The 17,907-nt window shown below is 34.8% G+C and overlaps 1 protein-coding gene across 4 annotated transcripts in view; it reads right to left on the bottom strand.

Annotated features, from left to right (window-relative positions):
• Positions 1-17,907, bottom strand: part of OTUD7A (OTU deubiquitinase 7A) — a 391,428-nt gene that overhangs the window by 67,908 nt on the left and 305,613 nt on the right. For all 4 annotated transcript variants that reach the window (XM_074294958.1, XM_074294962.1, XM_074294959.1 and 1 more), the window contains 3 exons: positions 11,259-11,360; positions 4,676-4,803; positions 853-965 (listed from right to left, as the gene is read on the bottom strand). In XM_074294958.1, the coding sequence (XP_074151059.1) occupies positions 853-965; positions 4,676-4,803; positions 11,259-11,360 (343 nt within the window). The remainder of the gene's footprint in view (positions 1-852; positions 966-4,675; positions 4,804-11,258; positions 11,361-17,907) is intronic.

Here is a 17,907-nt window from a genome sequence, read left to right as displayed (position 1 = left end):
ATCCCTAGCCAATCCAGAAAGCTCTTGATTGATGGTATACTTTTCATACTTCACCCATATCTTTTCACTCTACCCTCTAGAGAAGTAGCTGTTATGCTCTTGCTTCAAGGGGATAGTATCACATGACTCGGGTACAAGACTCCAAGGACCAACAGTACATAATCCCAGACAGTACATAATGCTCAAAATATACTGGAATGTATTACCTCTCCAACTCAAAAGGACTCTTCCCCTCCCTTTTCTTTTCTTTTTTTCTTTTTTAAATCTCCTCTGGTTCACTTTATTATTGTCAGTTTTTTGGCTCAATTCTTTTGAATTCTTAATTTTACTTTAAACTTAAAATGAAATAAATGCTCTCTATAAAATAAAGGAATTCAGCATTAAAAATTCCCTCAGAAGAAGCGCCATTAATGAAAACTAGAGCAGTAAGTCACTGTGTTCTTTCACATGTTTTTGCCACCCTGCAGGCCGCTAACTTCTCCATCAATCTGTCTATTGTTTTTCCTTGTCAGCCATAAGATGAAGAGTAGGAGAAGGAGAAATGATTCATGAGCACTACCTGCCAATAGCTTTGAAATAAACATCTTGGGAACGGGCAAAAGGCTCTTCTAAACACCTGGCAGGCTGCCCAATTACTCTTACTTCTCTACCCATATGTTCCTTTTCAGAATCATTTTTGGGGGGATGGAGGAGTTCTACAGGCCCGTCTGAAACATTTCTCTGCCTGCCCTCAGGTATCAGCAACGACTTGGTGACTGGACTGTGAGACTGGAGAGAAGGTAGATTTAGTGACCCTCCTCTCTCTCGTGACTTGGTGATATCATAAAACGGCACTGGAAGAGAGTAACTTACCCACCACCGGTGCCTCCGTTTTTGCTGAAATGAGTTCGAGGTTCACTGGATGCCAGCTTCAAGAGCTCATTCCACTCTCGCTCCCACTCTTCTTCTGTATAAACTAATCCTGACTAAAGAAAAAGAAAGGTCTGTTTTAGGAGATTGAAACAGATTGTCAGCGGCCACCTCACCCCCACCATTTGATGAAAGAAATAGCAGCCGGTACAGTACAGTGGATAGGACACTGGGCTTGTAGTCCAGAATATGTAGGCTCAAATGGACTGATACTTTTACTTGTATGGCTGTGGGAAAGCCATTTTCCATCTGTTTCTTCATTGGTCAAATAAGGGGTTGAGGCTTCTCTTAAAGTTCTAATCTATAATCCTGTAATTCTTCCACTGGAAGCAATTATTTATATGTTTATAATTTGGATCACCTTAATCCATTCTGAAACATGGCACTAGAGGTAAAGGCAAAAGGGTTTTTGGTAATGTCTGCATCTCTGATTTATTTTTTTTTCCTTTGTTGCTGGTAAAAATTGTAAAAAAATAAAAATCTTGAATCTATACTATCTGCTGCAGGTGTTTTTTTTCCCCCAAATAAGGAGTCTGACTTTAGGCAGCCTTGAGGGCAGGATATGACTAATAATAACTTTCAGGTTAGTCCAAATTGAGGTATCCCAATAAATTTAAACAATGTTTAATAAGAATTTTCTTTTTTCTAGAAAAAATCAGATCCAGGTTCTACTATGAAATCATCCTGTATTAACAGGAATAGAACAACATTTGTCATGACAACTGAATAATTCAAAATGGAAACAGACAGCTTTCCCCAAGCTCTTTTCCTTTTTGATTCTTTTCTCCAACCCATCTAGTCTTAATATTTGTATAATTCTTTTGGAGTAGGAATTTCTTCTCTCTATTGTGCAGAAGGGAAAATTGAGGCCCACAGAGGGAAACTGACATATCCAGGGCTACACAACAAAGGGCCACTTTATTTTGGAAAGGAACCCTGGTTTCAAATGGTTATATCACTTTGCTATAAGATAATTACCTTTATAAAAAGTGATAAAATCCTTTCAATCTAGGTATGAAAACTGACTAGTAGTAAGATGATCGAATGGGTACAGCCTCAGTCAAACTGAGGTCTGTAGAAGACCTTAACTTAAAAAGGTCAAAGCCTCCTATTTTATCCAGGGATATCTCCAGTCATCCTGATTTAGATCTTGCCTCTGGACTGAGATGGCTCTGGAAGGGAAAGTGAGGCTGGTGACTCTCCCTTAAATCCAATTTGCCATGGATGGTACCTGTCTGATGTTGTGGTCCTCTTTGGACAAACAACAGCCTATATTTACATAGTCTGTTCTAATTTTTAAGTAATTTGTTTATAAATGGGAGTTTTTTGTAGAATTTATTTCAAAACTTTTGTTGATATAATCAGTATTTCATCTTTTTTAAACTAGTGAATGAATGAAATAGTCCCAAATCAGAACATTTAGCATTATGCTTTTTCATCTTTCTTTCCTTCCCTTTTTGGAAGGCATAAGGTTTCTGTAATCACACTTCCTCTTAAAATTTCAGCTCAATTTCCATGGTTTTTTTTTTTTCCATTTAAGTATAAATTCCATGAAGACTAGGATCATGTCAATTATTTTTTGTATTCCTCTCTTGATTCCTTGCACAGTGTTTTGGACACAGTATTTATTAAATGTTCTTGAATGAATGAAAAACAAAAATGAAAAATAATCCACCTCTGGACTGGTTTTAGGGAAATCTTTGGGTCATCTTTTAGCCTTTGGAAAAGGAAGCACTATTATCATTAGCCTACAAAACATTACAATTTCACTAATCATAATTATTGTTTATAGCTAGGTAGCAGAGAAAAACAGAGTGGCAGGTCTGGAACTTCCTAAGTTCAAATCTGAACTCAGATACTTATTAGCTGTGAACTAGAGAAGAAAACAGCAAAGCACTCTGGTATCTTTGCCAAGAAAACCCTAAATGGGTTAACAAAGAATTGAACACTACTGAAGATGACTGAACAACCACAATTATAATGTGTGTATATTGACTGAAGCCCATAAGTTATCCTAAATATAGGAGGTAAGACCCCTGTTGATATCTTCAGTCTATGCAAATTTCCTAGATAATAATATATTTAATAATTAATGTTATTAATAATAATATATTTAATCATATTTTTTTCACTGAGGATAATTATGCTATTTGAAATTTGCAAAAGTGTTTATTACTATTCTATTCATAAGGCTGATTGTTATTTTTTAAGCCCTCTTTTGATGTGCCAAGAGATCTTATGAGGGCAATTAAACAAATAACCCATTAAGTTGAAAAGGGTTATGAGAAACTCAGTTTATTAACTTGGTGATTATTGATAGAATTAACTATGGCATATGCATGCATACAAACATACACAGACATATTCTTTCTAGACCTCAAAATGTTATGCCCAGTCAAAAGCAGTGATAATAATGATAGTAATTTAAAAAACCTCATTTTCTAGTGTTTTAAGCTTTCCTTCCAACAAGTCTATAGAAATATTATCATTCCTATTTTCAGAGGAAGAAATCTCATTAACTTCTCAGTTTTGGAGAGTTAAGTCACTTGCGTAAGTTATCCAATGAATAAAGGGCAGAGCTGACATTCAGGCCTTGTTTTTCTGAGAATGGAACTACTGAGTCTAGCATTTTTTACACTAATTCACATTGTTCTTAATACACACTTGTAAAGAAAATTAAATTTGTTCATGGAGAACAAAAAAACATGTTATCTCAAAATAAGACATTAATTCTCTTAGGATGATAGAATGCTCTCTAGGGTATGTGCCCCAAGGACCTTCACAAGTAGGGAAATTTTAAGTGAAACACACTCATTTTTTCCAGGGGAAGGCACTCCTCACTGGTTACTCTTGATGCTATTTAGGGAGAAGAGAGCCCTGCAGTTGGTAATAAATATATATGCCCCAGGCACATAGGTATCAAATGAAACTACCAGTTCTTCCATTCTCATAGGCCTGGTACTGTTCTCTGTACCATATACTCCTCAACCAGTCTTTTGTGAATAACTTTCCCCTACAAAGATACCCTTGACTTAGTATATTATAGAAACATAGGCAGGGAAGGGCCCTCACACAGTAGGATTTATCATGATTCCTATACACTACCCAGGGATGTTCCCAATCACAAAGCAAGATGAAGAAAAAAACCTGAGGGGGGGGGGGACTGTTCCAGACCTCGCTTATGGAGGAGATGCAAAGGGAAGGTGGATGGAATGTCTGATGTTAGAAGAAATGATTGGTGAAATGCAAATATTTCCTATGAACCTAAGAACTGACTGCCCCACCTACAGATAATTCAAGATTCCCTTTCAGATCTGTACCCATTTGGTCACTCGGATCCTTCCAGATGGACAGAGGTAAGAAAAACAGTGCTGAGATTTACCTTTTCTAGTATAAACAACAAGGTCAAAGCTGAGACGCGGCTCTCTGATGGGATAGTGCTTCCCAACAGTTTCTCCACTGCTTTCTAAGGACTTCCTTTGCCAGAGGCTCTTCTTGCTCTCGACATTTTTGTTGTGGTGTTTTAATATGTTCTCTCCCTGGTGCATTGAAACTGAAGCTTTAATAATCTACTGCAGCAATTTTAGCTTGGCACCCAGGAAGATGGAACACTGACTTACATGGCCACCCCCTGGGGCCTGTATTCTGAGCTCTATTACATCCAGCCCCGCCATCAGTCAGGAAGATGCGAATTAGCCATCACTCATGGCTGACTGGAGGATAAGATTAGGGCTGGGGGTTTTAAAACAAGTCACCGGGTACAAACCTCCTTGTTCTGCTGGGTCTGTTGCCACCTCCACCTCCGTTTCAGTGCTTCCCTTTCGGCCCCACTCCTCATCATGGTGTAGAGAGCCTTCCGCAAAACCAGGTCCCGGTCGTGAAACCCCCACATGCCTAGGGAGCAGAGGAATACTTGTGAAGAAGGGGCAGAGAGTGGGAAGTGAAAAAGGGAAACAATAAGGGGCTGCAACAGCTATTAAGATCATACCCAATACAGTCTTCCCATTTCTGCAGGGATAAAAACAATTTTGTTAATTAATTGTCATTCTCCTCATTAGCTAATGATTCTCTTTCATTATTTCTAAGCTCTCCTAATGGAAACCATTAGTGTAAACAGACTAATGAAGAAAAATGTGACCTTTTAAGCAAACTGATAGCCTAGTTTAAAAAAAAACAACAACAACAACAACAACAACAAAAACCTATCACCACTACACTCTCTGAATCCACCAGCAACTAGTTCTAAGCTGATTGCAACTTTACTAGAAGCAACCAAATACATGTTGGGTGTAGGCTTAGAAATAATATACAAGTTGTGTAGCATGAGGTGGGGAATGGGGGACAACAATAGACTCTCTTGGAAATACTGAACAAATGATATAAACTCTAATAAATTTCCCAGTACTACCAATGAAAAATAGCATCACAGCAAAATTTTGATCAAGAGAATAGCATTGCTGGTGTCTAGAGTCCTAAAGATAGGGGTATCTGTTTTCCACGGTCCCTAGAAAGGGGTTTCATAGTAATCATCAAAGTCTCAATCTAACAGTCTGACTACATATTCAGGGCCATAAAAATTTAAAGTATTGAGGTAGTAGCAGTTATTCCCTGAGAAACAGGCCTTGGATTCACCCTTAGTGCCCACAAATGATGTATAAAGAATCCAGGATTTTGTTGGCACAGGAATTCTAACTTGTCTGTGACCCAGAAAATAATTCCTAGGAAATTAGGCACTTGAGATTAAACTACTTTCTTTGAAGAACTTACATTTTATATTGCGGGTAGGAGACATGTAAACATATAAGATACATATCAATATAATGTTAAGTAGTGTGTTTGTTTATATATGTTTACATGTTATATTAAAAGATATATATATATATATATGTATACACACACACACACACACACACATATATATATATATATATATATATATATATATATATATATATACAAACTATATACAAATAAATAAGTAACAGATTATTTGGATGCTGGGCTTCTTTATTCCATTTTCATTTTTTATCCAGTTTGCTTCATTGATTCTACTCTTGATAGTGTATCTGGTACAAATAAAATGGCCCATCCCTATATTCCTATAAAATAGCTGAATCTGTCAGATAGGTTCTTCTTTAACAATCCTGATCAAAGTGCAATGACTTCTTTAACAAAATCATCTTTCAAAAGCTGCTGCTGTGAGTATTTTTAAACATAAGATGTCCTAATAAAATGTATTTCTTTCTCTTTTGCTGTTGTTGCATGTTACATTGGGTTTAAGGAGTATTCTAATATTGCAAAATGCAATGAGTTCAAAAGTCAGTGTACATATATTATTGTATTTACAGATACTGTAAAATGCATGTTTTCCTGGAAAGAAAAAAAATCAAATAAAAAATACTGTTAAACAGAAAACAAAAACAAACAAAAAAATCCAATACTGATTATTTGTCACTGATATTTAAATAAAAAAAAGAAAACAAGCCATTCAAAATAAAAAATGTGTCATGAATTTGAGGCAATATTATTTTATATTGATTTCCTTGGACGTAATGGTCATTGTACTGATCTTTCTCAATGTAAAAACCTTCCATTTTAATTGAAACTAAATTCTAATTCCCATTCTTTCACAACCCTTGTCACTTTTCCTTTCTCCCTTTCTCCATCATGTCAGTCCTTGCTTTCAAGCAACCAGGGACACAAGAACTCTATTCACTTTGAGAGGTCTAATAAACAGTAGTATGTCCAGAGAATGCTTACCAAAAAGCAAACTGGAATAATCAGAGGAAAAGTCAAGCAACCAATCTAATCTGTGCCCTCGTCCACATGGAGAAAAGTAAGGGGATGTAGATAAGGGCACCTAGAGTTTCCACCTTGAGCCTAGGACAAAGCAACTGTGTCTGCAGCTTCACATTGGTGTGATAGTTTTGTAGGAAAGAAAGCTTTCCTCATTCTTTTCTTTCATGAAATTCTATGTTGGATCAAAAAATCCCACTGTGTTTAATAATATTTCTCATATCTATATGCTTTTTTCCATTCCCATTATAATCACTCCAATCTAGGTTCTCATCATTTCAGATCTAGACATGCTTGAGTCTTCTAAATGGATTCCTTGTTCCCACTTTCTGCACCACCACTTCAATTCACCTACACAGCATCAACAACTAATCTTCCAAAAACTTCTTGACCAAAGCCTTAAGTGCTTTTCTCTTGCCTAAAGATGAAGTACTAAAACAATTGACCAAATACTTTCTAAGTGACTATTATACGCAAAGAAATGAGCTAAGGGACCAAAAGATAAAAATGAAAAGTCATTTTTTGAAGAACTTACATTTCTTATTAGATGTAAGAAACATGTAAACATATAAGATACATATCAACATAATGCAAGGTAGGATGTTTGTATATATGTATATGTATTAGTATATTAAAAAATAGAGGGTGTGTGTATACACAAATACATATATATTATCTATATCCAAATATAAGGTAATGAGTGATGGGGAAAGGAATATAACTAAACAAATTGTTTCAGGAAAATTTGAGGAGAGGAAGAAAACATTAAAAGGTGAAGATGGAGTAGAAGAGTCAGAGGTTTCACAACATTAGTAGAATCTTGAAGAAAGATGCAGATTTGGAAAACCTAAGAAGAAGAATAAGTATATTCTTGGCACGGGGAGGCTCAATGCAAATGGAAAGAATCAGAAGGTAGCCTCATGAATTCTGGAATGGTTTCCTTGGGATTTTTTAAATAAGAGCATAGTTTAAAAAAAAGATAAGGCTTGGATACAGATGAACTTTTCTAAGCATTCCAATCAACTTTGAAATAATGCCCCAAAGCAAATTTTGAAATGCTGAATCCATAAAAGGTCCAAGGGAGACATTTTTCCAGCCTAACACAACTTAGGAGGTCCATAGATGAGATCTTTAACACTAGGGTGGGCTCAGGCCTTGAGTGGGGCAGGAATATTAGTGGTGGACCTTGGATGCTGCCATAAAATTAGCAGCAGCCGTTTCTGAAGCTCCCAGTACAGAGATGTTAACAAGCTGATAATTCATTGGAGAGATTGTAGAAGGTGTTTTACTGACAGTGGGTGTAGCTGGTGATGGCTGGCAATTCTGCTATCCATAAGCAAATTTTGAATCACAGTTTCAGGACAGAGATGAGTGCTGTGATTCTTTACAGGGTAGCAGGGGCCCTGGTCACAGTTCCAGGGACAAGGGGAACGCTATACTTGAAGCTGCAGGGGAACAGGGGCCCTTTTTGGGCAAAGACCAGAGCACAGACCAGGAGAGCAATGACCACACTCTCCCAGGATAATACCACGCTGGAAGCACTGAAAACTTGCCCCCCTCAAAACTAGCCCTGAAAATATCTGAAGCTTGGCATAGTGCCTCTCCACCTTCAGTTGAACAGAATTCAACTGTAATATAAAGTTTAAAGTAAAAAAAATGAGCTGAGAAAATGAACAAACAATAGAAGACAACAATGTGAAAGTAACTACAAGCAAAGCTTCACAGGAAAATGCTAATTGGATGCAAGGCCAAGTTTTCCTGGAAAACTTAAAAAAAGAGATAAGTGGTAGTGAAAATATTGGGGAAAGAAATGAGAGTGAGGCAAGAAAACTGCACAAAAATACTGAAGAAAATATCCTTTTAAAAACATAATTGGCCTAATGATAAAGAAGGAACAAAAATTAGCTAAAGAAAAGAACTCTTTCAAAAGCAGACTGGGCCAAATGGAAAAGGAGATATACAAACTTACTAAAGAAAATAACTTTTTAAGAATTAGAATTGGCTAAATGGAGACTAATGACTTCAAGAAATAATAAAACAAAATCAAAAAAATGTTTTTAAAAAATAGAAGAAAAATGAGATATCTTGTTGGGAAAATTGGCCTGGAAGACAGTTAATGGAGAGATAATTTAAAAATTATTAGACAATTGGAAAGTCATGATCCAAAAACTACTCTGATATCCTAGGACCACAGGGCAAAATAGACATTGAAAGAATTTATCAATTACGTACTGAAAGAGATTCCCCAAATGAAAATTCCCAGGCTATTATAGCCAAATTCCAGTGCTTCCAGATCAAGGAGAAAACATTGCAAGCAGCCAGAAAGAAACAATTTAAATATCATAGAGTCACAATCAGGATAATGAACAATTTAGCAGCCTCTACTTTAAAGCAGTTGGAATATGATATTCTGATGAACAAAGAAACTAGGACTACAACCAATAATAACTTACTAAGAAAAATTGAGTATAACTGTTCATGGGAAAAATGTATATTTTATGAAGAAGAGGACTTCCAAGCATTCCTGATGAAAAGACCAAAGCTGGATAGAAAATTTGATATTCAAACAGCACACTCAAGAGAAGCATAAAAAGGTAAATTAAAAAGGAATCAGAAGAGACTCAATAAGGTTAGACTACTTACAGCCATATGGGGGATGATGATACATGTAATTCCTAAGAACTTTATCACTATTATGGCAGTTAGAAACAGTCACCACAAGCACAAGGTAAATGTGTAAGTTGATTATGTTAGGGTGGACTTGAAAAAACATGGAGAGGTGAGAAAGAGGGATACGCTGGAAGAAAGGGTTAGGAAGAAGTAGAATGAGGCATAAATTTTCTTACAAAAAGGAAGTAAACAAGGAAGAATTTTTATAATAGAGGGGGAAATGGGGGGGACAATGTTTGAACCTCACTCTTATTGGAATTGGATAATGAATTCCAATAGGTATATAGAAAAGGAAGGGGATAAAAATATGGGGGATTGTAAGAAGGTTAAAGGATTAGAAGAGGCAGCAGTCTGAAGCAAAGCATACTTTTGGGAAGGAACAGTATAAAAAGAAAGAGTGAAGGATGAACAAAGGAAAACATATAGTTAGGGATCATAACTGAATGTGAATGGGATGGGCTAATTCATAGAAGGGAAGCAGACAGTAGAATGAGTAGGAAGCCAGAATCCAAAATATATTGTGTACAAGAGAGACATTTGGGACAGAAGAACCCACATAGAATCAAAGTGAAAGGCTAGAGCAGAGTTTATTATGCTTCAGTTGAAGTGGAGAGGACAAGGAAGGTAATTATGATCTCAGACAAAGCAAAAGCAAAGATTAGACCTGATTGAAAAAAGATAATCAGAGAAACTACATTTTGCTAAAAGATACTGCACATAGTGAAGTAATGTAAAAAGTTTTGCAGCAAGTTTCTATGGCAAAGGCCTCATTTTTTAACTATAGAGGGAACTGAATCATTTTTATAAAAATAAAAGCCATTCCATAACTGATAAATGCTCAAAGCATATGAATAATAGTTTTCAGAAGAAGATATCAAAGCTATCTCAAATCATATGAAAAAGGTATTCTAAATCACTATTGATTAGAGAAATGAAAGCTAAAATGACTTTGGCATACCAATATACCCTTATCAGAAATGAAAAATGCTGGAAGGGATGAGGGAAAATAGGAACATTAATGAATTGTTGATGGCAAAGAATTGGACATCGAAGGGATGCTCATCAATTAGCAAATGACTGAACAAGTTGTGGTATGATTGTGATGGAATACTATTGTGCTATAACAAATGATGAGATAGGGTAGTTTCAGAAAAAAATACAAGAAAACATGGCAAGACATATGTGAACATTAAGAAGAACTAGAAGTGCATAGTAATAACAACATTGTAATGATCAACTATAGACTTGACGAATTTGATCAAGACAATGATCTAAGATAATTTCAAAGAAACTATGATGAAAAAATACTATCCACTTCCAGGGATAGAAGTAAGAATGCTGAGGGCAAACTGAAATATAATTTTCTTGTTTTTTTGTGTAATGTGGACATAGATTTTGCATGGTTTCACATATATGACTGATATCAAATTGTTTCCTTCCTCTTTAGGTGAGGGAAAGGTGAGAGGTAGAGAGACAATCTTGAAACTCAACATTTAAAAAGAAAGACTGTTTAAAAATAAATAAATAATAAATATTTTTAAAAAGTTCAGAGAGGTAGGTTGGAGCCAGATTATGATGGCTGGGAATATTGACAATATTTGTGTTTTTATATTTAGAGGCAGTAGGGAATTATTGATTTTTATTTTTAATCAACAGAACAACATGATCAAGTTTATGCCTTTAAGGAGATTATTTTGGCAATTGCATTAAAGGTGAATAGGAAAACACAGAAGTGAAAGGCACCTTTAACAACTCATCAGACTGGTATCCAGAGCCTTCTAGACTTCTCTTAATTCTTTGTTGCACCTGTGTAATCTTTTCTTTTGATAAAGAGGCTGGGATATTTAGGAAATCTACAGATCTTTGCTTGTGGTTGGACTCACCTAGTGAGGCAGCATGTAAGAGGCAGTTTCCATCCCCTGTTGTTGCTAATGGAAGAAGACGCTTGCAGCTTGTACACACTGTTGACCACCAGTTCAGACGACCTGAAACAGAAACTTAACTTTACTGACAATGTAAATTCCAAGAAGCAGCTGTTGTGATGTTAGTATGGTTCATACTCGATCTACGATGTCAAAGTTAACTGATAAGTATTGGATAATTAAAAGTTTCATAAAAATAATTTTGATTTATGATTTTAGAAGGATTTTTCCAAACTTTTAATAAAATGTTTTTTTTTTTTTCTTTATGAAAAGGATGAGCTAAATCTGACTTGCAATAAGCAAAAAGGTTAGGAAAATTTCAGTCAACTTCTCTTCCACCCTATAATTCTGTAATTTAATAAGTAACTCCAAAATGGCTTCTTTTGGAACCAAAAAAATCTTCCTTATTAACTTGGAAGTATTTTGTATGTACTTTTTATTTCTGAATGCTATTTTTTAATCCTAATTTTTCTTATTCCTTTTTCAATTAGCATATAAATTATTTATAAAAGTCTGTTCCAGCGCAAATCTCTTAAAAACATTACTACTTTTATTTGAGGCCCAACACAAAGTTCTGCTTTGCCTTAGTTTTCTACTTGAAAGTGGCATATCATCTTTGATTCTCAGCTTCTCATATCAATAAATTATGACAGTTTACAGAAAATATCTGAAAAGTGATTGAAAAAAGGAGTATTCAAAAAGGTTTCTTCCCAAAATATTTGGAAATAATTATTTTCATATAATTTTTTTATAATTGAATATATGTAAGATCTCTCAGACTTGGTTACATCTTCTATAAAAAGGAAATGTGGTTCAAGATGGTTTCTAAATCTAAAATTCAGTTAAACTGAGGTATCTTTATCGGTAGGCTAAGATTACAATTTACTCTATATCTTATGTAATATCAAATATTATTAAGATTTATATGTTAAAATAGATATTTTAAAATATCTCAATGGAAGCAAAGAAACATGTAACAGAAAATCACTATCAAGATTTCATATTTTTGATTTGAGTAATAAAATTTAGCAATCAGCTATTCCAATGTTTGATTTTATGAATAGCAATTCAGTCAGTAATCAGTAGTTAAATACCTTCAGAAACATTAAAAACAGCTTGTTCTTGATTTTCTTTTTTTTTTTTTGATATAAAGATATAAACTTTAATGAGACTAGAAACAATAGGAGCACATACCCAATTTGCCTATTTACCTACCCATATGCCATTTATTGTTTTTATATATTTTGTTAAAAGTAAAAAAAGATGTTATAATTTTTAGAATATTGGAAAGTTGTGAAAATATGTAAAGGAGGACAATGGGTTATGGTTAAAGAAAATAAAGACTCTCCAAAGCAAATTTAATTTAGAATTAATGGGACAATTATTGTCTATTAAGTTGCTGTAATAATTAAAATTAATGTATAATGTATAAAATGTACTAGATATCTGGTTACTCTATGGCACTTCTTGGTAAGATTCAATATATACTACTAATAAATTTTCAATACAAAAATCTTGTCCCATTAACTACAAATTAAAACATTTGTTAAAGATTGACATCAATGGGTGAAATAGTCATACATATGTTGTGCCAAGTAGCTGATAATCTTACCACATTTCTGATAATCTGTTGATACCCTCTCATAATTCATAACAGGTCTTCCTGAATTGAAATTAAATGTGCATTTCAGAACTTTGATTTAAAGTGCTACTGAATGGCCTTTGGGAAATGCATAATTGGAAATAACATGTGATAATTTTTAGCAACTCTTCTGTCTTCAGGCTGTGAAATAACAACCTGTCACCTGCCTTTTGCAGAACATTTTTAAAAATAATAATCCAGGCTGGAAGAAGCTAAAACTGGGTTGCCATTTAAAGGAGAAGACTGAGGCTTGTGTGTTCCCAGATGATGACACTCAGATTGCCTACTAACAAGGAAAGACTTAAGCCACCAAAACTAACCTTGGACTAGTGTACATACATGTTCAGAGTTTGCTGCTGGGTGGTGGAATATGGTGTTGCTGAGAGTCCAAAGCTGCATCCCAAAATTGAAGCTCCTTTCATTGCCATCCTTAACCACTGAAGTACTTATGATGCTGGAATTTTTTGTTTTAATAATGGTAAGTTCTATGCATTCAAATAAAATTTTACATATTCAGTTCTTCAGACTGATGAAGGCTGTGGCTTTTTGCAACTCAGGAACGAGGTTGAGGCCTTCTAAAAATATCCACGCAAGAGGGAGCTCATAACTAACAAATGTCCTAATACTGGATGCTGTGTGGGCAAGTGGAGAAGTCTGTAGCCTGTGGGCATGTCAATGTATATGCTATTTTTAAAATTCAAAAACTGTGCCCAGCTTCAGTGTCAAATTGGGTCATCCATTTGAGCCCAGAGAACTGTCTTAGGGAGGGAGGACTAAGAGTCCAATGGTTCCTTTCTGATGTAGCTTTGTAGCTGCATATCCTTGGGGGAGTTATTTATTATTATGGTGATACATGGAAGAGAAGGGAAAATAGGATTCTTTGGAACTGGATCTGATGGCTGTTTGTAAGCATGCAAACATTTCTGCACATCCTTTCTCCTCCCCTGTTCATTGGATTTTTCAAAATTCTTGTTCTTTTAGTGACTAAACTTGGTAATATATTAACACACACTAAATGTTTGTGGAAATAAAACAAATAGACTTTTAAAAAATAAGAATCATAACCCTCTCACTTTGTGTATCTATGTTGCATTCCCCTACAAGATGTCTTTAACCTAGGGTCTATGAACTTATATCTATCTATCTATCTATAGATAGATAGATAGATATATCTATAGATAGATAGATAGATATAGATATAGATAGATAGATAATATGTTTCAGTAAAATTGCTTTCCTTTGTATTCCTATGGTTTTTTTTGTTATGCATTCAAAAATGCTGCTCTGAGCAGTGTACAGACTTTACCCAAAGGATCCATGATCCAAAAATATTAAGAATCCTTATCCTAGTAGAATATAAACTCTTTGAAGGCCACCTCACTGTAGTCATTGTATTCCCGTAGTTAGTATAGGGCCTGGGAGGGGGTAGGTGCTTAATAAATGTCTGCTGATATTTCCATTGATTTCAATGAGGACAGAATCCATCAGAGAAATATGCTATTGGATTCTATCACATTAGCACTATATTCCTCTCTTTGCAAATCCATAACATTTTCCTCTACTGAGCTCAGCTTTATATTGTCAAGCTTACTCGATTTCTTTGTCCGGTGCTCTTCTTCAAAAGACCTGTGATTCTAATTCTTATACTAAAAATCAACTCTTCCTTCCTCCTCCTTCTCCCAGTTCTTCTCCACTAAATTACAGATCCTCACATCTCCGCTCAGCCCATCTCTCATTTTACTGGTGAGGAAAGTGAGTTGCTGTAGAACAGATATCACTACCATAAAAAGCTTATATCTATATATGTATGTATTTCTATTAAGCAATTAATGCCTTCTTCCTTCTCTTAGAATCTTAAACTTTTCAGGAGATACAACAAGAAATCTACTTTCCCTCAGAAAAGACTACATAATAACAATTCCTTATAGTCATCATAAGGTGATTTACAATTTTCCCTTTTTTTCTCTCCAGTTTGACCACAAACATTTATTAGCTTATATTTTGTCACAGGTTTTGCACCTGAAGAAACTCTAGTGAGGACAGAGAGAATTCCAGTCATTGGGTTAGGGCAGATGTGGGTGACTGACTCAAGGACACTAGCAGGAGATGAAATATTGTGCACAGGGAGCAAGTAACCCAATTTAGCTGGTACATAGAGTAGATACAGCCAGGTGGCATGATGAATATAGAACTGGGGCTGGAGTCAGGAGGACCCCAACAAAATCTAGTTTCAGACATTTACTACTTGGCAAGTCATTTAATCCATTTTCCTGAGTTTCCTCATATGTCAATGGACAAAGTAACGTCACTTACTTCAGAAAGTTATTCAGAGAAGAAAATAAAATAAATTTTTAAAGTGCCTGCAAATCTTCAAACATTATAAATTCTATTATTTATTATTAAGATCATCAGGCTAAAATAATGTATAATCAACTTCCCACATAGGGTAGAGTCAGATTATGAAAAGGTTTATTTCTCATGCTTCTATAGTATCTATTTTGGGTTTCCTTTTCTACATAGTAGTTTCTATAGGCACTTTACAAATTTTAAAACACTTCTCTTTAAAGCCTCTCATGGAAGCCTTTGTGAAATTGTAAATGACTATTATTATCTCAATTAAAATATGGGGAAACTGAGGCTTAGACAATTTAAGTAATTTTGCATTCAATCTAGTACAGGCAGGCAGAAGTTTTGACATTTATTCTAGTGCTGTTTTCATAATATTACACTGTCACCTCATTGCATGCTATCTTAAGTATATAAATCTTAATGGAATAATATCTTCTCTTTCTATCACTCTGCTCATGGTCTATTATCTTATAATCTATAATACTTTCTGCAACTCAAATGATGGGCACATCACAAATTACCTCATTTTGTAGATAGTTCTGTCTCATTTCCCCTATAGAATTATAAACTTCTCCAGGGAGCTGGAGCTGGATCTTATACTTTTAAAATGTCCATAATAGTTTCTTGCTTATAATGATGACAGTGAATATGAGATAGTTAAGTGAATAGAATTAGATATAATTTCATTTCAGATAATTGTGTTAGAGACAGTGTAGAAAGAGAGTAGATTGTTAAAAGCATGGAATCAGGAATACCTGAGTCAAAATTCTATATCTTGACTTGGTACTGACTGGATCTCAAGTCTTTAACTTTCAACCTTTATGTGCCTCAGGCAATTCTCTGGAATTCATCTGATAGGTCAAAAACAGGTTGTGGGTCTGTGATTTGTAAGTAGTGGATGGATTTACACATGCTAATGAATGCATCCTTCCTACATTCATATATTTGTTAGTTGAACATAAAGGAGTATTGATAAGGCTGGAATCAATATGATTTTTTTCTGGGGGCAAAGAAGATCTAGATGCTCCTTTTTTAAGCATGTGACCAATTACAAGAATGTAGCACATTGCTATTGATTTTCAGAAGTGCTTCAAAATTCCATATTTACGCATGAGTTCTATGAAAGTAGGAGAATGCTGTAAGTTGCTGTACCATTTTTCTCAGATAGGCATTAAAAGGGATACTTTGTTTTCTTCAGGAAAGGAATCTTGCTCAATAGTAAAAAGAATTTGGAGTTGGGAGGAATCATTGAGTTGTAACTCATGTAATTCATTTTTGTGGCTTTTCAAGAGTGCTCAGGAATAATGCCCCAAGTCTAATTAAATTCAGAATTATACTGGAAACCATGGAATTATTAGAATTCCTTTTAACTCTGCCTGTAAGGGCATATTGATTGACCCAATCTGAAGAAGAGATAGAATAATCTGAGCCATGAGATATGTCTTTGCCTTTCTTTTGGCCTTTCTTTTAACAACACATATAGTATGTGGTATTTATTTATTTATTTATTTATCTATCTATCTATCTATTTATTTATTCATTCATTCATTCATTTATTTATTTTTTGTGGTGTACAGAGGACATTTATTTTTAAAATTTTCTTGGAGTATATAATTAGTAGTGGGTTCTTTGAATCAAATGGTCACTGTTTATACTTTTTAAAAAGCATAATTTTAAGTTATTTTCTTACACATTGTAGAGTACGTGGTATTTAAAAAATTTTTATTTACTGACTAACAAAGTAGCATGCCCTGGAAACTTATTGTAAGGAAGCCTGATTTCATTAAATATCTCAGGGTTGAATGGCCATTACAATGGTGCTCAAGCATATGAAAATTAGTCCTCAATCCTCAGTCCATAATCACATCATTAAAATGCAGTGTGATAGCTCAGCATTTCCCTCATGTCTGAGGATAAATTACAAAAACTATTTGGTTGTTCTTTAAGAGAGACATCTTGATAATAACTATTTAAGCCAAAAATCCAGATTTACACAAAAATGTAAGAAGTACATTTCAGAACTGATTCCAGGGAACTCTGAGAATTACCATTTTTTTCATTTTCATATTTACAACTTCTTTTAAATTCTGCCCCCCACTTTTCTATTTCTTTTATTTTTCTGAGATTTTCGGCTCATATTGCCCCATTTTCTGCCAAATCACAGGCATAACAGAAAATGACTTAGAATGTTTCTTATTTCCCTTTATTTCCATTTTTTCTCTTCAGGACCTCAAAAGTATGTTTCTCAACCTTTAATCACTTGTTATACCACCATTCTAGGTGAAAACAAAAGATCTCGGCAGGTCATAATCTCTTGGTCCCTGTGTCATAGTTGGTCATTGGCTCAAAGTCTCTGATTTTTTTTGTGTACTCTCCCTCTGCCCACTTGTGTAACATGCATGAAATCTGTCCTTAGCTTCATATTTATCTGTCCTGGCTGACAATCTCTACTTGGTCATCTTATAGACTAGATAACGAGCCTGATTCTAAATGGAGCTCATGATTACTCCCTCATTTAAAGTCAGTCTCCTGAAGACTCCCTAATCATCTCTGCTACAGAATCCTAATCAGTCACTTAACCTAGAGAAAACCAAGAGAGAATTTCCCGGTACCATTATG

Source organism: Sminthopsis crassicaudata, chromosome 2 (assembly GCF_048593235.1).
Source record: "Sminthopsis crassicaudata isolate SCR6 chromosome 2, ASM4859323v1, whole genome shotgun sequence".
Classification (NCBI taxonomy): domain Eukaryota; kingdom Metazoa; phylum Chordata; class Mammalia; order Dasyuromorphia; family Dasyuridae; genus Sminthopsis; species Sminthopsis crassicaudata.
This window is presented reverse-complemented; position numbering and strand designations above follow the sequence as displayed.